This window comes from Delphinus delphis, chromosome 6 (genome assembly GCF_949987515.2).
Source record: "Delphinus delphis chromosome 6, mDelDel1.2, whole genome shotgun sequence".
NCBI classification, from domain to species: domain Eukaryota; kingdom Metazoa; phylum Chordata; class Mammalia; order Artiodactyla; family Delphinidae; genus Delphinus; species Delphinus delphis.
Window position 1 is genome coordinate 89471013 of NC_082688.1, and position 25658 is coordinate 89496670.

Below are 25658 nucleotides of genomic sequence, written 5' to 3' on the forward strand. Positions count from 1 at the left end.
TTAGGGTGTGTGCAGGGCTTGCACTCCTTTAATCTCATCTCAGGTGGTAGATCTCCTTAATTTTTTTTTTTTTTTTTTTTTTTGTGGTACGTGGGCCTCTCACTGTTGTGGCCTCTCCCGTTGCGGAGCACAGGTTCCGGATGCGCAGGCTCAGCGGCCATGGCTCACGGGCCCAGCCGCTCCGCTGCATGTGGGATCTTCCCAGACCGGGGCACGAACCCGTGTCCCCTGCATCGGCAGGCAGACCCTCAACCACTGCACCACCAGGGAAGCCCTAGAACTCCTTAATCTTGTTGGGTTTCTCTGGTCTAATCTTGCCTCAGTTGGTTTCTTGGCTGCTCCTTCTTTGATTAGCAACTGTTTGAATCTGCCCTTTGGAACTCAGGAAAGGTAATGGAGGCTGGGGTCTTGCCTACAAGAAATGGGGGACAAAAAGGCTTCTGTGCCCAGGAGCCCCACAGGGTACTTCTTGGTTTCACTCAGAACACAAAAGACTGAATGAAATTGTTCTCAGAGAGACAGCAGTGATGTGTCTGCTGACACAGAAGCAGTTTATTTAGACAGAAGCAAAGCAGAAATACACACCTGGAGAAAAAGGGGGTGGGCATCCCCCCTAATGAGGAGGAGCAAAGTAAAGAGGTGGTTAAATCATTTATATGGGGGCAGTTCTTCTGGGTCTTTGTTCTCCTCTGGCCAATTATCTCGCTTCTTTTACCACATCTGACCTTGGGGACCTTCCTGATATGCATGCACATCTTTTTGCCAAGATGGATTCCAGCGCAAAGGCTAAAGGAAGGTTTGACAACACCTATTATTGGATAACGCCCCCTCCCTTTTTAACCCCCAAGGAGCCTTCCTGTGCATGTGCAGTTGGGGAGGTTTCCTTGCCCTCAGGAGTGATACGTGTGGTTATCTTATCTCTTTACTCAGCAGAGCCCAGCTCCTGCCATTAACTTTGTCCTTGGAGTGTCAAGGAAAACAAAGCTCCAGTTTACTCCACTTGACAAACCCCAGCTGCTCAGCCCAGGGGCTGTCTACCTCCTACCTCAAAATAAGCTAGTCACAAAAGGACAAATAATATGTGATTCCACTTATATGGGGTACCTAGAGTAGTCAAAGGCGGGTGCCAGGGGTTGAGGGAGGGGTGGAGGAGTTAGTGTTTAATGGGAACAGAGTTTCTGTTTGGGAAGATGAAAAAGTTCTGGGTGTGGATGGTGGTGATAGTAGCACAACAACGTGAATGTGCTTAATGCCACTGAACTTTACACTTAAAAATGGCTAAGATAGGGGCTTCCCTGGTGGCGCAGTGGTTGAGAGTCCGCTTGCCGATGCAGGGGACACGGGTTCGTGCCCCGGTCTGGGAAGTTCCCACATGCCGTGGAGCGGGCTGGGCCCGGGAGCCATGGCCGCTGAGCCTGCGCGTCCGGAGCCTGTGCTCCGCAACGGGAGAGGCCACAGCAGTAAGAGGCCCGCGTACCTCAAAAAAAAAAAAAGGCTAAGATAGGAAATTTTATGTTATGTATTTTTTACCACAATTAAAAAAAATAAAAGTAACCCTCTGGTAGCTGTATGGGAACTGACTCTGGGGCCAGGAGGATGGGGCTTGAATGGAGGAAGGGAGACCAAGGGGCAACCAGGAGGAGACTACTGGAATGGTTCAGGTGAGAGGAGGCTAGAACCAGAGTGGTGGTTGTGGAGGTTGGAGATGGGGTGTGTTGCGGTTGAATTTGGAGGCTGAACCAAAAGAACTGCTGCAGGATTGGTTATGGGATCTGAGAGAAAGTGGGGCTGGGGTTTTGGGCCAGGGGAAGGCGAGGGAGAGAGGTAGAATGGAGAGTTCTTCTCTGGCACACTGACTTCAAGAAGTGTGAGCATATCTAAATCTTGGACTGCATGGCAATAGTCTGGGCCCAGGCCATAGGAAACCAACAGCCCCTACTTCCTGTTTCTGGGATATCTACCCTTGAATCCCAGCCACCATGCTTGAAGAATACTCAGGCTACATGTGGTGTTTCCACCTAGAGCCCCAGCTGAGGTCCCAAACAACTAGTTTCAACTATTAGCTGTGTGAGTGGTCGCCTCTAGAAGATTCCAGCCCTGGACTCTGCTAACTGCAGCTGTGGGGGAGGCATGCCCGCAAGAACCCACAGAACCAGGAGAGATGACAACATGGTGGCCACAGTTTAAAGCCACTGAGTGTTGGGATGACTCACTATCCAGCAGTGGATAAATGGGACACATAGGTAACCACATTGTTGAGGAAATGACACATGAGGTACAATTTTTTCCCAAATGCTGTGCCCCAACTGCTGGGTAATGAAGTCTCCCTTGTGACATCTTAGGCTGATTCTGCACAGCTACTTCTGGGGGCAAGAATGGCACTGTTCCAATATTTAGGTCTGATTGGTATTTCTCTGATAAATTAGCTGTCATAGCATTTGAAAACCATGGGACTTGCCAGCACTGTATGTGAAAGAGCTGATGCGGGATGATATGGTAGTCCTGGTGTTGTTCTCACCTGCCTGTTCCCTCTCCTTCTGAACACTCAGGAGAGTCACTCTCCTGGCCCCTGAGGTCAGTCTTGTTGATGTGTCTTGCACAGAAGTGAGGTGTGTCCCCTCCAGGCCAGAGGATTGCATTGCTGGTCGAAGAGGCTCCAGCATCCCTTCCCCTTCCTGGAGACTGTGGAGGTGCAAGTTGGAAAGGGGCTGCTCCACCGGTGAGGCACTACGACTCCACTGAGCAGAGCCCCTGCTGATTGAACTGGACACACAATGTGAACAAGGAATAAATGATGTTGTCTGAGCCCCTGAGACTTAGGGGGTTGCTATGGACTGGAAGCCCTAACTTCCAGTGTTGGCTATATTCGGAGATGGGCATTTAAGGAGGTAGTTAGAGTAAAATGAGGTCCTAAGGGTGGGGTTCTGATCCCATAGGATTAGTGTCCTCCTAAGAAGAGACACCAGAGAGCACTCTTTCCCTCTCCCTCTCTCTGTACATGCTCCAAGACCATGTGAGGACATAGCAAGAAGGTGGCCATCTGCAAGCCAGTAAGACAGCCCTCACCAGAAAACAAATCAGCCAGCACTTTGATCTAGGACTTCCAGCCTCCAGAACTGTGATATAAATCTCTATTGTTTACATTGCCCAGCCTGTGCTATTTGTTACAGCTGCCTGAGCTGACTGAAACAGAAGTTGTTTGTTTCGGCAGCACAGTCTCGCCTATCCTGAATGATATAACAACAGTGGTTAATGTTTCTTGAGCTAAGAAGGCAAGTGTGGGAGTGAGTCATGTGGCCTGCAAGGGAGGGGGCACAGCAGGTGCTAAGGCCCATCGGTGTGGGTAAGCTTGGCATTTTGAGAAACAGCAAGAAAAGGTGTTCACTCCTCTCTCTTCCTAGTACAAGCTAGAATTGGTTTTAGGGGAGATTTGGGGCTGGCTCCCCCTCCCCCTTCTCCTCTGGTGCTGAGTGAAGTCCCTCTGCTCTGAAATGCCTGTGAGAGAACGTAGCTCTCTTCCTGCTCCTTGGCAGGCATGTCTCCCAGTCCAGCTGAGACTCCTGGCCATGGTATAGATGGGGTCAGGGCCCAGCATGCTGCACCACAGAGGCCTCATGCCCCACAGCTCTCCTGAGCAATGGCTTTGATGTCCAGCCTGCACCCTTTCCAGCTGGGCACCATGTCCCTTCCTTCCTGCCCCTGTAGCACCTTGTGGCCATCTGGACACCTATCCCTGTAACTCTCAGCTATTGGGAGTTGGAGCAGGATGGGGCCATCCCCTTTGCACCACTTCACCCCAATCCTCCTGTCCTCTGCTCCAGTAGCCCAAGGTTAGGTACCTGGGACAAAACACACACCTCCTGTTGAAGGCACCCCCAAACCCTCATGGCAAGCCTCCCATCACCTCATTCTGATAAGGGCATGGAGAGGGCCTGGTGGAGTTAGCACTTATGACAGGAACCCAGAATCTTGCCCAGTGTTGCTGAAGCCCCGTAAGGAGCCTAGCGGTTTCTGACAGCATCCACACGCATCAAGATCACACCCTGCAGGATCGGGGTGAACCTTCCACCCCTGCCTGGCCCCATAAAGTTGAGCCCACAGGCCCCTTGGAGGCATATAGTTGAGGGCCACTGCTTGCCACTCCCAGAAAAGCTGGAGAGGGCCTGAGTCTACCAGGGACCCCCACAGCGTGAATGCTGCATTGTCTGGTTGAGGGCTGGGTCTGAGCTTACCCACCCAGTGTCCGCACACGTGACCTCCCCACCACCGACCGGAGCACCACACACTCCCTCTGGCCTCACAGTTCCACTCTGGAACCCACCTGATGGAAAAGTATCCCAGAACAGAAAGGATGTTGGTACCAGTGTGGCAGCTGAAAATGTGAAACCACCCAAGCGCCCCCTGCTGGGGGCTTCCCAAGTGAATCAGAGGACAGATGGACTGTCCTGTGTGGCCTGTATCAAGATGTATTTGTTAGTGATGGAAACCATGACAAACGTGGCTTCAGGGTAGCACAGGCTCCCGAGGACCACCAGCTCTTCTTTGTCAGGCTCCACCCCTCATGGCTCCAACGTGGCTGCAGGGCCTCCAGGAAGCAGGAAAGTTCAGAGGGCAAACATCAGTGAGGTTTCTCAATGGCCAGAGATCACACCCCAAATCTCAGAAGGCTGGAAGTCAGATTTCAACTGGCCCAGGAGAGAAGTGGAGTCCAGCTGCCTCCCCTCGTTCAATGGAATGCAGCAGTAGTGACCCAGGGTGACTTCTGAGGCCCTGACAGGTAAGATTTGCACTCGGGACTCTCACTGTGGAATGCCATGATGTGAGGAGGTCCAGGCCACTTGAGGCGGCCACCACCCCATGAGGTCTCGGCTGACATCTGGCAGCAACCCAGCCAGCCTTGGATATGACCCAGTGTGTGCCACCAGCTGCCCACAACCACATGGGAGAAGCCCCAGTGAGCACTGCCCAGTAGAGCCTGGCAAACCTGGAACCCCGAGCTGTAATAAGAAGGAACTATAGTTTTATGCTACTACACTTGAGGTTTTCATTATGCAGGGACTGAAAATTGAGACAGTGATTTTTACCCTTGCTGTTTTTCAAAGTATTGTTTATTTCATACCCCTTACCACAACTTTACAGATAATAGATGCAGCACCCCAGCTGGGTCCCTGCTTATAGATACAAAGCAGCCAGCTGTAATTGTTGAGAAACCTGCTGCCACCTTCCCACTCTGCTATGCAAAACTAGACGTGCTTAAAATGTCCCCCGGTCTCTTCAAAGGAACCTGACTAGAGGGAGGCTGCAGCTGGTTCTGCGAACCTCAGCAGTGGTTTCAAGGAAGCCTATCTATAAAAACCACTACAGCTGGGCTCCGCTGGGACAGACACCCCCCAAATAGGGTCCCCAGCTCAGTGCCCTGAGGGAATCCCTAAACCCGGAAGCTGATTTCACTGACCAGTCTTGAGCTGGACACATGTTGAGATGCAGTGGCCGGCTGGTGGGGTCAGCCTGGCCCTCCCACTGTGGGCTCTGGCCTCCACCTTAGTCACCCCGGGACATAGGCTGCAGGCTGTCTGAGCATTCCCACGGTTGGCCTGGAGGCAGGCAGCATCTGCCCTGGGTTCGCTGTATGCACCATCACCTGGGCACGTGGTGAGCTGGTGGGACCACTGGGGGTCCAGGGGTCCTTGTCAATGCCTCGGGCCATGCTGGCCAGCTCTCTGGTCCCCTCGCCAAGGTCTCTGCAGGAAGAGGAGGTGTGAGCCTGGGGGCAGAGCGGGGGCCCCATTTAACCCCAACTCTGCCACCATGCAGGGTACCCTGGCCCTGATCTTCAGCAGGCCTGGGATAGATTGCTGCCCCTAGATGAGGGCCCCCGTTTCCTCTTGCCTTGCACCCAAGGAGGCCCCTCCATCGGTGCCCCTCCCTGGGCCTCAGGCCCCTCACTCATACAAGGGGGATGACTCAAGGAGCATCACACCCACCTTCCAAGGGTGGGAAGGGGCTTCCTGGGGCTTTGTAGAGGAAGGGAGCTTATTCAGAGTGTGTGTAAACTATATGCACCAGGATGCCCTAGGCAGAGAAGGGACACTGGGGCCCCAGGAACATTCTGGAGGACACCCTCGCACTTGCCAGGCTCTCCTCTGAGTCTGGGACCAGATCTCCCACCTTCCATATCTTCAGTTCCCTAGTGGCCTCCCCTAGCCCCCAAGCCACAAACCCACCCATTCTCCAGGCTGAGAAAACCCTGGCCCCACCGTTGTCCACCTGGCCCTGCTCCCATCTCCCGTTTACACTGGACTTTACTTCCTGAGGCTGCCTGGCTGCTTCCTCCCCTTAAGATGCTGTCTCTCTCCTTCCCCCCCAGTATAGGCTCTCCTAATCTGTTCACCTCAGGCATCACTTCTTCCAGGAAGCTTTCCCAGATCTATGTTGCCACCCACACCTAGTTCTCAGAAAAGCTCTAGGCAGTAGTAGGACTTAAATTATCTGTTGGTTCAGTGAATATGTGAATGAATCAATTAATTAGTGGAGAGGAAAGTCAGCTTAGTGAGCAAGTCCATGGACTTTGGAGCCACAGAGCCTGAGTTCAAACCTAGCTTCATGCTTAGTAGTTACGTGATTCTAGACAAGTTTCTTAAAATGGGATAAAAATAGTGCCCACTCCCATGGTTAGAACAGGTAATATTTGGAAAAGCTAAGAACAGTGCCTGGCATAATGTGAGTGCTGGGAAGTGTTTATGAAATAAAAGTAAGGTCAAGGGGCAAACCTCACCTTACTAAAGACGATTTCACCACCAATCAGTGGGAGACCTGGGGTATCTGGGCCTTGCCTAGGATGGCACATCCTGAGAGGCAGCAATTCCTTCCCCTATTCCATTGGGGTTTCCCAATTGAGACACAAGACAGTGTGTCACAGGTCTATAATGGGGAGAGGGTGCCACAGGGCAGCGGGCAATGCAGAAAATTCCAAACCTGCCAAGGAAACGTGACTATATGAAAAGGATGTGCACTAGCAAGACAACCCCAACGCAACTGAAACAAAAAGGAAAGTGCTTGCAGCCAACTGACAGGTAAGGGTCTCTTCCACAATGTACACAGAGCTTCCACTATTTATGAGAAAAGACATCAGCAGGAGATTCAGCAGAGCAAAGTGAAAGTGACTAAAACCAGCAATGCAACTGCTAAGCAAAGGTATGGAGAAAACACTCTTTCTCAATGTTAAAGAAATGCTGATGAAAACCACCTATGTAACTCACCCCTGCTAAGTAAGCGATGGAAAACAAATCATTAACACTCGGTGACAGTATAGGTGTAAAAATGGCTCAACTAGCGCCAGGTTCCTGGAGAAAGAATTTGGTAATAAAAATATTCGGACTACTTGGCCTAAACAGTCTGTTCCTAGGATTGCCCCAAAATGTCATCTCAAAAAAGAAAAACAGCTCTAAGCACAAGCATTTACCCAAACCTGAGCACAGCAGGTGAAGTATCTGGAGCATAGCTCCAGGGGCCTCAGACCACCATGGCAACACAATGACAAGTCAAGGCAGGTGGAAAGGGCGCAAGGCGGCATTTCTGCCATGGCCATCATGACCTAGGCCTAATGTGTGTCAAAAGCTCAAGGGAAGGAGGTAGGAAACCAATTCCTTCCCACAGGCCTCGCCACTCCAGGAGTCAGCTAGGCCCAGTACATTGAGTGTGGACATGGGACCAGACAGACCCTCGCCACGCCTGCACAGGCCACCACCTCCAGCGCCTCAGTTTCCTCACGTGCACACCAGGATCAAGAGCAGAATTAACAACAATGGCTGGCACTCACTGAATCTGTACTCTGGGCCCAGTCAAGGCCATTGACTTGTATCACCTCAACAGGGCCAGGAAGTGAGCCCTGCCATAATCCTCACTGTACAAGGGAGGAAAACGAGGCATGAGCAGTTGTCACACAGTGAGGCGTCAGGCCAGGGGCAAGCACTTGGTTCCCTGGGAGGTTCCTGTGGGGACAGGCTGAGGAAATGAGCAGACTGCCTCTGCGACGCCAGGGCGGGGCAGAGAAAGCACTAAATGGGCCAGAACATCTGTGCAGAGAGGAGGCACTTGGAGAATAAAGGGCATGATCAGGACGCAGCACAACAGGGCTCCAACCAAGAAAGGACTGGAGCCCATAGGAAGCATAGGTCCAGATGACGCAGGGGAACGGTGACCCCTGAGGTTAGCAGACGGGGACAAGAAACCCGTTACACTATTCTCTCTGCTTCGTGTATTCGTGAAATTTCCCCATAATAAAGTTTGAGAAAAGATTACCTATGAGCTCAGAGTGATACAAAAACAACAAAACAAAATGAGAAGGAAAGGAAGGAAAAAACAGAACTCATTTTCATTCCTCATACAGGGAATAACAGAATCGCAACAGAATTAAAATCATTATTCTGTAAACCTCAGGGCCCAAACCAATTCTGGCTGGAACATCCCTGGATGCTAAGGCCACAGGTCAGACGTCATGGGGGCAGCAGAGTGACCCTTAGCAGGGTCCCTTCTTCATCTCCTGACAACGGACTCATCTCAGTCAAGAGCGCCCAGTCCTCGTGCCTGCAGGGCGACAGCCTGACCCATACCTGTGATTCACACCAGCACCGCCCATGGGGCACCCACATGAGAAACGCTGCCCGAGTGCAGTCATGAGGGAATGTCAAGACAGTCCAGAACACGGTGTCTGTAGGAGACCACTGGCCTAGAGTCTGCAAAAGGCAATGCTGCCCAAGACAAATATCCTGCCCCATTTAAGGAGCCCAGAAACCGGGCAGCCCTGGGATCCTGGGGTCAGAGGGTGCTCACTCAAAGCTAGCAACAACCCTGGGAGATGTTCTATCTGCAGTCCGTGTTCAGCCAAGATTAGACTCCTTGAGTCAAAAGGAAGTATGTAAGAAATGTCCTTGTATTGGTTCATAAAAAGTGTGTGTGTGTGTTTTTAAAGAGAGACAAGAAGAGATAGAAACTGAGAGACAGAGGAGCAGGGAGGGAGATGGGAGGAGAGACCAAGCTGACAGGGCACCGTGGGTCCTGCTGAAGGGTAATACTCGTGTCCAGAAGCTTCCTTCTCTAGACAAGGGGTGACAAGATAAAGAAACAGGGTGGAGGGCAACTTTAGGCACTAGGGTGCAGGGTCAGACACGGGTACTAGAAGGACCATCAGCCCCTGTCTTAGGGATGGGAGTTGAGGCCCTGGTGAGCCTGGGCTCGCAGCATGCTGGGGCCTCCCTGCCCTCACCACTGCCCCACCGCCCCGTTGCTCTGCCCATGCCCACGTGGTGAAGCTGTGGTTGTCGTGAGCCTGGATGGGCTGGATCCTGGACTCGCCACTGATGCTGCGTTTGTTGTTGAGGCCCTTGAGGCCGAGGCAGGCGGCCTGTACTGTCTCTAAGTCCTCGTCTCTCAGCTGGAACCACAGCTGGGCCGCCCTGGAGAGAGATGGGGGAAGGACATTCAGGTGCACGTGTGTCCAGGACACCACCTGCAAGCCTCTGCAAGGCCGATAGTACTTTAGGGCCATACAGTTCCTGAGCAATTACTCAGCTCTGCTGCTGTAGGGAGAGAGCAGTCATGGATGATGAGTAAATGTCAGGAAAACTATACTTACAAAGACAGGCAGTGGAAAGTTCTTGAGATGAATCAAGCTGATGGTGGCACAACACTGTGAGTGTAACTAATGATCCTGAATTGTGCACTTAAAGATGGTTAAAATGGTAACTTTTATATTGTAAATATTTTACCACAATTTTAAAAATAGCAAAAAGAATAAAAGGATAGGTTTCCGTGAAGGAAAGTAGAGGTGGGCCAGACTCCACCTGCAGGCCCTAGTTAACCGTCGTGTAGTCAGCCCTTCATGTCCACACAGAGCAGAGCATATACTGCGTGTGTGCACAGTCTGCAGAATGAGACAATCCCCTGTGTACCTGTCACCTGTCTTATGGAAGACCAAGCGAGTGAGCCATGTGCCCTCCACGGCCTCAATGCTCTGTGAACAGCAAGATGCCAAGATCCCAGCAGCCCCGCTCCCTGACACGCCCAGGAGTCTCGGAGTGACTTGCAGGTGCCCTGCGGCAGTGCCAGGTCACTGTACCTGTTGGATCGCCGCTGCTCACTCCTCTTCACACACTTCATGAGGCAGCAGGTGAGGAAGGCCATGGACATGAGCATGATGACGGCACAGCTGACGATGGAGGAGATCACGGCCACCTTGAAGCCGAAGGTTTCATAGGGAGGCACAGCTGCGAGTGAGACAAGTCCAGCTCTTGGGCCCAGCCTGCCCTCAGGGAGCCCTGTTCCATGGGGGAGGCAGGGAGGCGCTGGCAGCTGAGGTGAAGGTCTGTGCAAATTGTTGTAGGGAGTGGGGCTATCAGGCAAGATTGCCCCCCAGGAAGGGGGTGTTTGAGCAGGGTTTTGGAGGGTGTGTAGGAGTTTTTGCTGGCACACTGGGGGAAGCTCTGACAGCGAGTTCAGTGATGATAGTCCCCTTGGCTCCCACCCACTGCAGACTGGGCCCCTGAGACCAGAGGACAGCAGACAACACACAGTCTATTTTCACAATGCCTCAAGTGGGTAAAAACCTACGGGGGCCTAGGTGCTTTCTCGGGTCACTTTCCAGGAAGGTGCAAAAGCAAGAAAAATGCCAGTGTTTGGGGTCAAAGGGCCTTTGGCACATTATCAGCTGTGTGACCAAGAACTAGCTATGTACCAAGAACTACTTCTATCAGGTTCTAAATGATGTTCTTGGGAATCAAGGCCCAGGATGCTAATTTGAACAACACTGCATACTCTCCCCTGTAGTGGACACTGATCACGCTCCCCAGTCCCTAGTCCCCCAGCCCTAGCTGGACACTGGCCGTCCAGACTGAAGACTACATCTCACAGCTTCCCTTGCAGCTACATGTGGTCACATGACCATACTCTGGCCAGTGGTGAACAGGGTGGAGGAGTGTGGGACAACTTCTAAGAGCCTTCCTTGCCCTGCAACTCATCCTGTAACAACTGCCTGGATCATGCAGTTGAGATCATGCCTAACAGAGCCATAACATGGGAAGGACTTGGGTCCCCACCGTGGGGTACCATACAAGGCTAGGACTGCCCATCCTGAGGGCCATGGGCAAGAGAAAGCTCTCATAGCCCCCATTATCTTGGGTTTTCTATCTCTTGGAGTCTAATCCTAACAGACACTCTCCTTCTCAGAGATTCAACCACCACATGAGTATTTTAAAGGCTCTGAGAAGTCCTGCAGTCTATTAACCCGGGCTTTTCCAAATTATATTGACTATAGAGCCCTTTTCAATGCACAATACACATTAACACAATATATGTATCCTCACTTTGGAAAATGCTGTGCTGGGTATTATCCTTTAACATCCTGTATAACAAATACAACTAGAAAACCATCTCCTCCCCCAGACTGGGGCCCCATGGCCAAGCAATCCTATTCCCCAGTTCTAGAATTCTTGGCGCACGAAACATCCTATTAATGTTTGCTGCATGTGTGTTTGAAAGAACGTAGTTTTCTGCTTAACAGATGAAGTACTAGCTCAGACAGCACAAGTAACCTCTTGGAGATGACAGGCCGAGTCAGTGGCAGAGCTAGAATTTGGAGCAGCTGCTAGGATTTGAGTCTACACTGCTGACATGGAGCCCCAAGGGACCACCAGCACTGGGAACAGGACCCTACACAGACGCCCATGGAACTTTCTCTGTGGACACCCACACCATTCATGTGACAAAATCAGCAACCCCCCACCAGGGGTCGCTGCTGAGCTGGGTGCGGCTCACAGGGAATGGGCCTCACTCTTGCACATGGGGGTCTCTGAAGACCACTCAGCAATGCTCCCCTTCCAGACACAGGTGAGGAGGCCAGACCCCACCATCTGGTGGCCCGAGGGGCAGTGGAACACGATGACAGTCCCCACAGAAGTACCGTTCCCACGAAGTACTTGGAAGGTGCCCTGCAGGGGTGGCTGCACTTGCACACACATGCCTAGGAGAGAAGAGAGGAGAGACAGAGTGAGGATCTCACCCTGGAGGGCAGGGGCTTGGCAGGAGCCCTCACCTGGGACAGGCATCATTGACCCAATGACCACACGATGCTCTGGAGAAGGTCACACAGCCACCCAGACAATTGGAAGTGGCGTCCGTGTGACTAGTGGCTTGGGAACAGAAGTGGAGCTAATCCCTACATTAAGTGAAATCTAGATGCTCTGAAGACCATGGTGTTGATAAAAGAAACACACATCTAAAGACAATAAAAGCAAAAGGACAATTATTACCCAAGTGCAGCTCAAAAGGCAGAATCAAGGGGGTAAAAAAGGAGAGAGATCAACAGATGTGGTTTCATTAAAAGTAAAACACAAAAACTTTTGTTACTCCCTAATAACTGAAAAACAAACAAACTCAGATGAAAAAATTAGGAAAAGGTATTTGGAAAACATAGGGCAAAGGTTCAACACCCTTAATTTATAAAGAGATCTTACACGTCAATAAAAGCTGAACATCCAAGTAAAGCAGAATGGACTGGTGTGTGAACAAGTAAATCACGAGATACAAGTAGCCAACAGACATGAGAAAATGCTTGCCCTCATAGTAACTGAAGAAACACTAATTCAAATGAGAGCTAATCTTTCACTCCTCCACTTGGCAAAAAGGAGAAAAAAAAAAAACATGTGTGAAGTTAGCAAGGGCCTGGGAGCCACTCCCCTCAGACTTGCTGGTGGGGGCACAGATCCAAACCTTTCTGGACAGAGTCTGGTAAAGTGTATTAAGAGCTTTATGCTGTGTATACATCTGAGAATTTAGCCAAAGAAGTAGTTATGCATCTGCTGCCAGGATTTCTATACCAGGATGTTTGTCTACACCCACATCTCCAGCTGTGGGGATCAGTACAGTTAATCAAAGTACATCTGACATGAATGCCAGCAATGCTATCCTAAAGTGTTACAATGATGTCCTTATATAAGGACACAGAGGCACTCTGGATAACGTGGGAATCACAAGCATTTTAATAAAATTGTAACAATGCCAACAGCTGGCACGTAGAATTTACTGTGCTGGACGCTGTTCCAAACGCTGTACGTGCATTAACTCATCAATCCACAAAATACCTCCCCACTTGACAGGAAAGCAAACTGAGGTACAGGGTGGTTTAATCACTTCCTGAAGTCACACAGCTCCTATGTTGTAGGGTAGAGATGTGGAACCACACAAGGAGGCTCTGGGCCTACCGTCTCAACACACGCGTGTGACAGATACATCACGTGTCCCTTGTGTCTGGCTTCCCTTGCTTAGCACAATGACGGGAGAGGTGCCGTGCTGCGTGTGTTGGCAGCTGTCCATATTTATGGTGGAGCTGAGTCCCGTTGTATGGATGCCCTTGTTTGCTTCCCTGTTCCTGCTGATGGGTGTGTGAGTTGTTTCCGGTGTTCAAGAATACGGAATGAAGCTGCTACCGATGTTCTGGAGCACACCTCCTGGTGCCTGAGTGCAAGAGGCTCTTCCTCCTGCTTTTCTGGAACTTTCTGATTTTTAGCACTGTATACTACTAGTGTATAAAGCAGTGAGTCTCAGACAAAAGGGAGACTGACCAGAGGCAGCATCTGTGTCCAACTCCCTCCACACATCCGAGGCCTAGGTGGGAGCAGTGGTGGGGATTCGGACAGAGGCTGGCACTGCCCAGGCTAAGGACCCCATTATTCCACACCAACCCAAGACAACCCTTCCCCTGTCCTCCACGGGATACCTCCAGCTAGGACTGTCCCCTGGGCACCAGGCACGGATGTCCAAAAGCCCACTCGGCCTGCCACATCCAGCCAAGCTCCTGCACTGGCCAACCTGCTCATCACTTGGCCTGCCCCATTCTAACTTTGATGTTAGCCCCCAAACTTGGAACCTACCTGGACTCTTTTTCTCAATCCACAACCAATTCACCAGCAAACTGTGTGGGCTCTGTTTTCAAAATATATACCCAGAATATCTGTAGTGGGCTGGAGAGTCCTCCAAAATCCACATCCACCTGGAAGCACCCATGAGGGGGATGCACTGTGGAATGCATGGTACCCCATTTCACATAGGCTGTGGGGACAGAGGACACCCGGAACTGCCCAAGGGCAGCAGCTGTCACTCAGGAGGGCCACACACATGCACTCACACACCCCGTGATAGTGCTTCACATGTCTGTGCACAGCCAGCCCTGCCCAGAGGGGAAACTGAGGCTCAATGAGGTCGAGCCACCCCTTGCATGGCCCCATTGGCCCTACCCCACTTAGGGTGAGGGTGTTAACAGGGCAGTGGCAGAGCCAGGCTTCAGCCTCAGTCTTGCATTCTGCCCTTGGAGGCTAAGGCTCCTGGACCCTCGCTGTGGGCGGTGACACTGAGGCACAGCGTTTGGCTGAGATTGGCCAAGCCCCCCCAGCTCTGCCCTACCAAGAACCTGGGGGGTGCCTCACCAGGCTGAAATGCTGGGGGGAGGGGTGTGAGCCTGGGTGGTCCTTGTGGTTTGTGTACCTAGCAGAGATGGGGGGCTGACATTCGAACAGCACAGACAACGCTGGGCACCTCATGGATACTTCACTGTATTTCAGCCATATGAGGAAGACCATCCACCTCCATCTCACAGATGGGGAAACTGACGCAGAGCAAGGCTGGATGACACGCTAAGGGTGGTGGGGTGGAAGTGTGCTGGGCCACGGCTGCCATGTAAACTGCACATCTGGGAGGATTCAGGCTTCCCTGTCTGCAGATGTCCATCATTAGTGTCACACTAACAACGGCAACGCAGGTCCGATAGAAACATCTGGTTAAGAAGGACCCCAGTTCCTGACCTCACGCAGCACTCAATCATCTGCAGAGGACAGCAGGGAAGAAATTGTTATTATCGTCATTTTAACATGAGCAACCAAGCCTGGAGTGGTGGCTGACCTGCTCAACACCCAGAGATAGAGAGGGCACCCGCAGACAGGACTGACGCAGAGCTTAAGATTCCTAATTAACAGCAGAACAAGGGAGTGTGGGTATTTGCAACATACATGTAACAGAGCATCTTTCCTACATAAACAGCACTTACGTAAGACATGACAAAAATCACAACACAAAAAATGGTTAAGTTAGAAAAGAAAAATATGGAAATAGCCCCAAACCAGGGGGCAGAGCAATTAATTAAGAAAATTAAACAGCATCCGCATCAGAAAGGAAGCAGCAAAACTTCTCTATTAAATGACATGATCCTGTATCGAGAAAATCCCTAGGAATCTGCTAAAAATCTACAGGAACTAATAAATGAGTGCAGCGAGTTGGCAGGATACAAGATCAACACACAAAAATCCATTGTTATTTCAGTACAGTGGCAATGAGCAAACTAAAAATGCAATTAATAAGACAATTCCATTTACAAGAGCATCAAAAAGAATAAATTACTTAGGAATAAATTTAACAAAAGAAGTGCAAAACTTAAACTCTGAAAACTACAAAGCATTGTTGAGAGAAATTAAAGAAGACCTAAATAAATGGAAATACATCACGTACTCATGGGTCAGAAGACTTAACATGGTTTAAGATGGCAACGCTCCTCTGCTCATCTACAGATTCAACATGACCCCTAACAGATCCTAGCTGCTACCTTTGAAGAAATTTACAAGCTGATCCTACAGTTCATAAGGAAATGCAAAAAGACCTAGAATAGCCCAAACAGCAATCTTGAAAAAGAAGAACAAAGTTGGAGGACTCGTACTTCCTTATTTCAAATTCTACCACAAAGCTACAGTGATGACGACAGCGGCACTGGCATAAAGAGAGACATATAGTCCAATGCAAGGCTTTAGACTCCAGAAATAAACTCATATTTACAATCAACTGATTTTCAACAAGGGTGCCAAGACAACTGAATGGGAAGAGAATAGTTTTTCAACAATTGGTGCCAGGAAAACAATACTTACATGCAAGAGAAGAAAGTTGGAGCTCTCCTTACATCATATACCAAAATTAACTTAAAATGAGTCAAAGACCTCAATATAACAGATAAAACTATTAAAAAAAACCCTTAGAAGAAAACATAGAAGTAAATCTTCCTGACCTTGGATTAGGCAATGGTTTCTCAATGATACCAAAAGACAAAAAACAAAAGAAACAGATAAACTGGACTCCATTAAAATGAAAAAATTTGTGCTTCAAAGGATACTATCAAGAAAGTGAAAAGACAACCTACAGAGTGGGAGAAAATATCTACAAATCATCTATCGGATAAGGGACTGTACTTAGAATGTATAAATTATTATACTGAATTATAAAAAGACAACCCAATTTATAAATGGGCAAAAGATATGAACAGACATTTCTCTAAAGATATACCAATGGCCACCAATAAGCACATGAAAAGATGCTCAACATCATTAGCTTCAGGGAAATGCAAATTAAATGCACAGGGAGGTACTTTTTCACATCCGCCATGAAAAAGACACATTAAAAAAAAACCAAAACAGATGATAACTGGTGTACCAAGAATGTGGAGAAACTGGAGCCCTCACACACTGCAGCTGGGAATGTAAATGGGGCAGCCGCTTTGCAGTTTCTCCAACAGTTTCGCAGAGTATTTCCAAATGATGCAGCAATGCCCCTCCTAGCAATATACCCAAGGGAAAGGAAGACACATCTACATGAAAACTTGTACACAAATGTTCACAGCAACAATATTCATAATAGCCAAAAAGTAGAACCCACCTAAATGTCCATCAACTGATAAATGGATAAATAAGATATGGTCCACCCATACAATGGAATATTTCTGGAAATAAAAAGGAGTGAAGAACTGACATGCTACATGGATGAACCTTCAAAACACTATGCTCAGTGAATGAAGCCAGCTACCAGAAAACCACATATTGTATGATTCCACTCATATGAAATGTCTACAATAGGCAAATCCAGAGACAGAAAGCAGATCAGGGAGAGGGGGAGTTGGGAGGTGACCTCGAAGGGTCTAAGGGATGCAGGGCTTCCTTTTGGGGTGATGAAAATGTCCTAAAATTGAGTGTGGTGATGGTTGCACATATCTGTGAATATACTAAAAATTGTGACTATACATCAAATTGTACACTTTAAATGTACAATTTAAAGGTGTGAATTGTATGGCACATGAATTATACCTCAATAAAGCTGTTAAAAAATTCAGGGGAGAGATCTAGCGGCTGCCTTCCCCAGCTCAGGCTCCAAAATGGGAAAATCCTTCGCCAATTTCATGTGCAAGAAGGACTTTCATCCTGCCTCCAAATCCAACATCAAAAAAGTATGGATGGCAGAACAGAAAACATCATATGATAAGAAGAAACAAGAAGAATTAATGCAACAATATCTTAAAGGACAAGAATCATATGATAATAGATTGCTTATGGAAGATGAACGTGTGAAGAATGGCCTTAATTTCATGTATGAGGCTCCACCAGGGGCTAAAAAAGAAAACAAAGAGAAAGAAGAAACAGGAGAGACCGAATACAAATTTGAATGGCAAAAAGGGGCCCCACGAGAAAAATATGCCAAAGATGACATGAACATCAGAGATCAGCCCTTTGGTATTCAGGTTCGAAATGTGAGGTGCATTAAATGTCACAAATGGGGTCATGTCAATACAGATCGAGAATGTCCTTTGTTTGGTCCTTCTGGAATTAATGCAAGTTCAGTTCCCACTGATGGCTCAGGACCATCGATGCACCCCTCGGAGTTAAGCGGAGATGAGAAACAGTGGGTTTGCACTGAAACGAAACGTACTGGGGAGAAACTTGACTGCAAATGATCCATCACAGGAATATGTTGCAAGTGAGGGTGAAGAAGATCCAGAAGTCGAATTTTTAAAGTCACTCACAACCAAACAAAAACAGAAACTTCTCAGGAAATTGGATCGACTTGAGAAGAAAAGAAAAGAAAAAGAGAAAAGGCAGAAAAGAGAAAAAGCTTCAGAAGAGCAGAAGTAAACACAAAAAACATAAAAACAAATCCTCCTCCTCTTCCTCTTCCTCCTCTGGTGGCACTTCAGAAAGCAGCAGTGAGAGTGACAACAAAGGAAAAAAAAAAAATACAGAGGGCTTCCCTCCTGGCACAGTGGTTGACAGTCCCACCTGCTGATGCAGGGGACACGGGTTCATTCCTCAATCTGGGAAGATCCCACACGCCGCGGAGCGGCTGGGCCCGTGAGCCATGGCCGCTGAGCCTGCGCGTCCGGAGCCTGTGCTCTGCAACGGGAGAGGCCACAACAGTGAGAGGCCCGCGTAACACCAAAAAAAGAAAAAAAAACAGAAGAAGAAAAGAAAGAAAAACAAGCATTCAGGGAATTACAACAGTGGTTCTGGAGAGACGGACAAGTCTAAGAAGAGAAAACTTGATGAAGAACGTTCTAGCAGTCACAGTAACAAGGAAAAGCCTAGGTTTTTAAAACAAGAGAGTTCTGGGGAGAAGAGCAAATGGAGGCATTCTGATTCTGACAGAAAGCCCAGAAGCCATAACCAGAGTCCAGAGGAGAGAGGATCTGGAAGAAATGAGAGAGGCAGCAGGAGCCAGAGCAGGGATGAGAGGAGTAGGAGAAGCCGAAGCAGAAGTCATGGTGGTTACAAGCCAAGAGAAATAAGAAGACGGCCACGGCGAAGTCCCAGTGAAGAGTGGGACAGAAGAAATGACACCAGAAGCCATGGCACAGATAGACACAGAGGAGGGAAAATGCACAGAGCATTGTCAGGAGACAGGCGCACTAGAGTGATGCAAAGAGAATGGAGAAGTAGAGAATAGAGACTTGTATGTGACAATTACCTGGAAATAAAAATATCTCCACTTTCTTCTTGAATACCTTTAGCAAGGGCTAAATTATGTACTATTGTCTTTCTAATAAAAAAGCTCTATTTTAATTTTTCATCTCTGTAAACTGTTATATTAAGTACAAAACTACATGAATCCCATAAGAATGAACTTGGCAAATATTTTAAGTGATCTATTTTGGGGCTGTAAAAATATTTTCTGTTCATTAATGTTTCTTGTGCCCTATACTAAAACAAAAACCCCACGTAACTGCGTGACATTTTCTTTGTTCTGAAACATCATTAAAAGAATGACAGACAGTAAAAAAAAAAAAAAAAAATTCAGGGGAAATATTTATTTCAATTAAAGCAATGCAGATTTGAAACCTAAGTTATTACTTTTGGCTTCTTAGCTTGGTCAAGATCACAAAGACCAGGCCACCAGGTTGGTGAGGGTGTGGGGAAAGGGGTGCATAACCCCTGGGGCAGAGGGCACAGCAGGGAGGACCTGAGAGGCTGTCCTGCCCTGTAGCAGAGGACAGGCAGGTGCTTGCAGGCAGGAAGGGGTGGGGAGCCTGAGCTGGGAGCCCCAGGGAGACAGGGCAAGGAGGACACCGCACCCACCCTGAGCCTCCAATCGGACATTTCCTGATTACCCTCACTGGTCTTGGGTCCCCTAGTACTCAGTAGTACAGAGGGATGCCAACTTTGATTCCAGAGTATAGGCCCTTAATTAATCACCACGCTTTGTCTCCATAGGTGCCAAAGCAGGAATGAATGAATGCATGCATGAATGAATGAATGAACAAACTAACAGTTGAAAGCTGTGATCAACACTCCCCCAGGAAGAACCTCTTTTCTTTTTCAGGATCCGTGGACTTGGACATGTGCTGTTCTTCTAGCCAGGGAAGCGGACTGGGGTTTTGGAACTGGGTAGACACAGCAGGGCAGCCACGGGCCAGCCACGTGGCCCCTTCCCCAGGGTCACCGGGCAACCAACACTTCCCAGTCCCCAATTTAGAGCTGCTACTTCTCCATTCTTCCATGGCTAAGCATCTTCTTTCTCCCGGGCCCCATATGGCCCTCAGAGAAGGGAGGCCCCTGTGGGGGGATCAGCAAGGGTGAGAGCTTTGTGGACACTTGTCTGCCCAGCACCTGCACCAGTGCCTGGCGAATGAAAGGAGGAAGGGATAAACTTGTATTCATCTTTTAAAGATGCAACTAGGACTTTATCAAAAAAGTAAGATGCCTTGAGGGAGGGACGAAGAGATGGCAAGAGATATGATGAAGCAGGCCTACTGAAAAGTTATGGCTAGGCTAGAGCTGGGGGGTGTGTGGTTATAAATTCTTTCAACTCTGTGGTATGTTTGAAAAAATTTTAAGTGTGGGGAGAACGCCTCAAGCGTCACTGCTGACTGCCTGATATGCCCCAGCTGGCCTGCCAAGCCATGAGGGGTGGCTGTCCAGCTCCCTAACCAGAGCACAGCCTAGACCCTGCATTACCTAATGGCCCTGGCATGGAGAGTCACAGACAGGAGAAAAAGCTCCAGAAACAGAGGCAGCAGGCTGGTTCTGCAGCCAAACATGTCTGGGTGTAAACCACACTTAACCAGCTGGGTAACCTGGTCACCAGTCTGGTCCTCTGACCCACCTGTAAATGCTGCAGAGGGCAGGACAGGGGCTGACTGAGATGATGTGCAGCTCCGGCTCCAGCCAGGAAACCACCACTGTCGTAGGGAAAGGGCTCGCCTGTCAACAGCCACATCCTGTGCTGCTGCTGGGTTCCGCTATGGTTAAGGGTGCCCATCGTGACACAGCACTGCAGGCTATTTCACCACCCAAGGGGGTCACACGTCTTAAAAGACAGAACTAACCCCTCACCCCAAGAGGCCCAGAGCCTGTTCTGTCTCCTGGAGCCTCATCAAGGTGGGAGGGTGAGAGGTGACACCACAGAAAGGAAACAAGACTGACCTGCAGATGCCTGCATGGTGTGCATCAAACTGAAGACTTAAGGGAAAGGTACAAGAAAATTTGAAGCACAGGCCCAACGAAAATGCCGCTGCCCCATTAACTATGCACTCTGCATGGCCGGGGACAGGCCATGGACTCGGAATGGAGGGCTTTAAATGCAGTCATGGCCTCTCTCCCCAGGCCTCGTACTCTGCGTTTCCAGCCAGCCAATACAGGGGTCTCACGCCCATCAGAGGCAGGGAGCCCCTGCTCCTAGCATAAGTGTATTGTTTGAACGGTTCTTCTTTTAAAAATGAAAATGAAAGGTCAGAGGAAATAACTCTGGTAAGGAAGGGTAGAGGGAGGATGAGCCTTGCCCATGGCCCCCTCCTTGCAGTGACCTTTCCCCTACCTGGGAGGCAAGGAGCTCAACCCCCAGTAATCCAAGAGCCCAACCAGGCTCAGAGAGAAGGCAGAGAAGCCAAGTGGGCCTGGTCTGCTAGGAACCCAAACCCCACCCAGCCCCTCTCCACCAAGTCTGACTCTGCTCCACCACCTCTAGCCTCAGTTCCTGGACCTGGTCCTTGCCTTGCTCAGACTCATCTTCCCAGCCTGCAAAATAGGGTGACCTGCCCCCCGGGGTGACAGCAGTGGGACCACCTGGTGGAGACCTTAAGCCTGTGCCTGGGAGCTCAGGAACGCCGCCTAGGAGGAGGCTCAATACCTCATCCTACCCCCCACCCCAAGTCCACAGCACCCAGGATACCTGCACCTGCCACCCCTACCCGCCACCCGCCAGACTCCAACAGGATGGCCTGCATCCCTTCTCTGGGCCTGGAAGGCCAGCAAACACTTTGGGCTGGGCCCATTTTCCAGATGAGGAAACTGAGGCCCACAGACTTTTGAAGGCCCCAGGTGTACACTGGCAGGGCCCCCACCAGACCTTTCTACAGGACTTGTGACACGTAGCCCAGATGGGGCAGGAAGGTGGCACAGCATCAAGGGACTACAAGGGCTTCAGTCTACCCATCTTCTAAGGGTATTCCATGAAACCACCAGCTGGCTCCAGAGACCACATCCCCTAACCACTGCAAACTCAGCCTCTGCTCACACTCCTCACTGCACCCTCCACAGCCTGGAGACCCCTGCACCCCCTAGCTGGGCCCCCAACAGTCCCTCCCCACACTTGGTGTCTAAGAGGCAAATCCTACCCCCTCCATACCCTGCTGAAAACCCTCACAGACACCCAGTTACCCCTGTATACCCTTCCTAGGACTGGTCCCCAAAGGGGACCACCCCAGCTATCCTTTCCTTCCAGCCCTGTTGCCTGGCCCCGTCCACTTGCGGCCCGCCTCAGACACTGGATGCTACACTTCCCCAGCCTTCCTTTGGCTGGACCCCTGCACCCCTCAACCTCTGGTGCATTTTTTTTCTCTGCACCCTGCATGATACTATCTTTTTTACTATGTACAAATAAATCTCAGAGGAGAGGAAAAACAACAGAAAAAACAAAGGGAATGGATTTGATGCAAGCAAGATACAAAACAAAAGCAAACCCTATAGGCTCACTGGACAGTAGAGAGGCAGACCTGCCCATCAGTGTTCGCCCAACACTCCCAGCTCACTCCCCAGCCCCAGGCAATGCTCTCTCCCACCTCTAACACACAGGGGGTGCATGGCCTGACCTAGACAGCCTGTCCTCCCAGCCCATGCCTCCCCCAGCCTGCCTGGCCAGTGTGGGTGAGAACAATCCTTGCTTGTTAATCTTTTATCTGGAACCTTGGACCACAGGACCATCCCTCCCATCCTCCTTTCTGGAGCCAACATGGCCCCCAAACCCTGACCTCACCCGCTGAGACCAGGTAAATAAGTTACCTTTTATGCTGGCTGTGACTGTGGACAATAGGTACAGTGGGGAGATGGGGGGAAGCAGGCCACTGGACCAGCCTGGGTCCCTGTGGGACTAGAAAGTCGCTTCTGAGTCTCAGTTCTGAGTCTCAGTTTCCCCAAGTGGAAAGAGGAAACCGCAGGAGGAATTTCTCAAAGAGAAACTAAAGAGTGACGTGTACAGAGGTACTCTATGGAGAGTGGGACCCCCCAAGACCGCAGCAGTGGGGACAGCCACATGCAGAAGGCCCATGCCCAGGTCGTGTGTCCTGAGGCAGGTGCAGGGTTCAGAGCTACTGCAAGCCTGGCCCTTGGGAGACCCGGGTCTCCCAGGCACTTCCCTGACAGCAGGTCAGCTCACACACCCAGAATATATATTCTCCTCCAGAACATAACCAGGTAAATTCCAAACCAAACCAGGAAGAGCGCACTTCCCCATTCCCCCCAAATCTCTCAGGGGAGAACATCGAGGCTCCAAGGAGCCTCGTTCATCCAGCAGCTCTGCCTGTACCATGGTGGGAGGCCAGAGCTGGGCCTTAGGGGCACATAAGCCACATTTAGATTCCCACCTACACCCTCTGGGCTTTGGTCTCCTCCATGAAATGGGCCCAGGGCTGGCCCAGTGGCTGGGCGGCAGGAGTGAAGCGAAGAGGCTGTCCACAGAGCACGTCCTCACCCACCCAGCAGTCCTCCTGCTGCCCCCTTTCAGGGGCATGGGGGAGGGTCACCTCTGGCCACTGGTCTTCCTCTGGCAGGGCCGTGTTCCTGGACAATCTCCTCCATCAGGGAGTGCTGGAGCTGCCCTGGGAACAGGGCCAGGGACAGGCCAGGGGCCTAAGGGCAGTGGGAGGGTGGCCTCCCAGTCAGCCATTCAGAGCAAGGCCATAAAAATTTAAGGCCTTGCTCTGAGCCGGCCTTCCCCCACCTGCCTCTCCCCGGTCATCGTGCACGGGAGATGAGGGGAGAATCCTAGGACTCTGTGTCTGACTGGACTCTCATACCTCCTCTAGGAAAAGCAGAATAATGTGCCCATTTTACAGACTGCAGGAAAAACACCCACCCCATTGCTGTGTTTTACACAGTGCCAAACTGTCTCTAAAGACCCCCACACCCATCACTTCACTGCCCCACAAGGAGAGGTGGGTGCACATTTCAGAGCCCAAGAGACTGGGGCCATGGGGCAGAGGAGTGGATGAGTCAGCATTACCTTGGAGCAGAACCATGCAAGGGTGGGTGCACTGGGCCCTCCCTGGCTCCCCCTGGCCTGTCCACAAGCCTGGGGCAGGTATACAGGGCCCACCACTTAGCACATGGAGAAACTGAGGCACAGAGATAAAGAGACACACCGCAGGTCATTGTGTGTGGGGGGGTCCAACCCTAAGTTCCTGGGAAGGACTCACAGGCTGGGACCCACAGGGCTCACATCTGGGAGGAGGCTGAACAGCAGCCGGTCAGAAGTAGGGCTGGGGCCAGGCTTGGCAGGCCAGAGGGCAGGAACTGGATTCTGAGACCCTCTTTCCCCCAGGAGAGTCCTCTGCAAACAGCCTTTTGTATGTAGTCAGGGCCTCCCCTTCCCTGTCCTTGGCTGACCTTGGGCAAGTCCCTCCACCTCACAGGGGACACTCACCTCCCCAGGCAGTGCTGCACAACTTGCACACACATTGTCCTCTTCACACACGGGGCAAAACACCAAATTCAGGATTGGGCATCAGGCTGCCCGAGGGAGTCAAAGAAAATAAACCGACCCCACCACACCAGGGGCAGTATCAGGTCTTAGCTTCCACACCACCAAGCCACATGCCTCTGCTTTGTGACTTACTTCCCTGGGCCTGTTTCCCCATCTGAGAGGAAGCCAGCATTCCCCCCAAGGTGGCAGGTGTCACTGTTTTAAGCATGACTGGCTGCATCCCGGGTGTGTGTGTGTGTGTGTGTGTGTGTGACCTGTGCCAGCCTGCTCTTTCAGGCCCAGCTTCCACTTGTGCAATTCAGCGCCTGGCCTGGGGCACAGGTGTGCAAAGACCCTGAGGTTTAAAGGGGAGCAGACAGTGTGCCCTAAAGTGAGTCTCCAGGAACATCTGCGGCTCAAGGTCCGGCTTTATCTTTGTTTCTAAAAGGGTTAGATTTTAGACGCATTCATGGAGCAAGGCCGACATTCGAATCCGGGGCTTCAGCTGCAATCCCCCTATCCGAGCAAGGCAGGAAGGTGAACCCCCTACAAAACAATCTCGAAATCAAACATTGAAGATAACAGCCAGCCCACCCCTCCTTCCGGAGACCCCGGAGCCTCACCACAGGCTCGGCTGCAGCGGGACCTTGAGCAGTCACTCCCCTCTCCCAGGTTCAGTTTCCCCGCCTGTGAAGTGGGGCTGGGGAGCTAGCTGAGGATCCAGAACACCTCCCTAGGTGAGGCCAGTTTCGATTTCCCCACGTCCGTCACACCGACATCCCCCGCACTGAGGCGGCCCCCACTGGGAAAAGGCGCGCACCTGGGTTGGCGGGCAGCTGGACGCCGCCGCCTGGTTTCTGGCCGCTTGCCGCTGGGCTTCGGCTCCGCTGGGGCGCCTGCTGGGCGGACGGAGAGCGTCGGGGAGGTTTGTCCTCCGACTGTGCGCCTCACCGCGGCAGTGCCGCACCCACCGCCCCCGCGCAGGGCTGTGCCCCCCGCGCCTCAGCTTCCCCGTCTGAGAAATGGGCGCAGAGCCCCGCTCGAGGTCTGCGGCCTCGGCCCTCACCTGTGCAGTTCCCCGGGGCGGGCGTGGCGTCCCCCATGCGCCCCCCAGGCCTCGCCCTGCGGCTGAGGGTCGTAGCCTCCTCCCGCATCCCTGCGCGCTCCGCGGCGTTCGGCCAGCCTGCCGCACAGGGGCCAGCGGGGGCGGGGCCGCCCGGTCACGCCCATCCAGGGTTGAGGGCGGGGCCGACCCCGCAGGAACCCAAATCCCCGAGGGGCGAAGCCAGCAGAGCGGGAAGTCTCGCTCCAGGGCTTTGCGTAGGTGTTAACCTCTGCCCCTGCGCCTCCGA

General features: G+C 51.0%; 3 protein-coding genes across 4 annotated transcripts; 2 read left to right on the plus strand and 1 right to left on the minus strand.

Moving 5' to 3' along the window:
* Positions 1-5099: 5099 nt before the first annotated feature.
* Positions 5100-25479, minus strand: SUSD3 (sushi domain containing 3). 2 transcript variants are annotated; one of them, XM_060013531.1, is made up of 5 exons: positions 25373-25479; positions 11957-12016; positions 10118-10265; positions 9303-9455; positions 5100-5741 (listed from the first exon to the last, which is right to left on the minus strand). In XM_060013531.1, the coding sequence occupies exons 1-5, from the start codon at positions 25458-25460 to the stop codon at positions 5546-5548; spliced, it is 645 nt and encodes a 214-aa protein (XP_059869514.1). In that variant the 5' UTR covers positions 25461-25479; the 3' UTR covers positions 5100-5545. The 2 variants fall into 2 exon arrangements, with proteins under 2 accessions (XP_059869514.1, XP_059869513.1); XM_060013530.1 differs by having other exon boundaries at positions 11828-12016.
* Positions 17210-18055, plus strand: LOC132426737 (corepressor interacting with RBPJ 1-like). The gene is given in 2 exon segments (XM_060013529.1): positions 17210-17742; positions 17744-18055. Coding segments are annotated over 2 exon segments (753 nt in total). The 5' UTR covers positions 17210-17236; the 3' UTR covers positions 17991-18055.
* On the plus strand, positions 18295-18828 carry LOC138414098 (corepressor interacting with RBPJ 1-like; the record flags this gene model as incomplete). Its single annotated transcript, XM_069540726.1, has 1 exon — positions 18295-18828. A coding segment is annotated over one exon (504 nt), but the record flags the coding sequence as incomplete, so codon positions are not given.
* Positions 25480-25658: the final 179 nt, after the last annotated feature.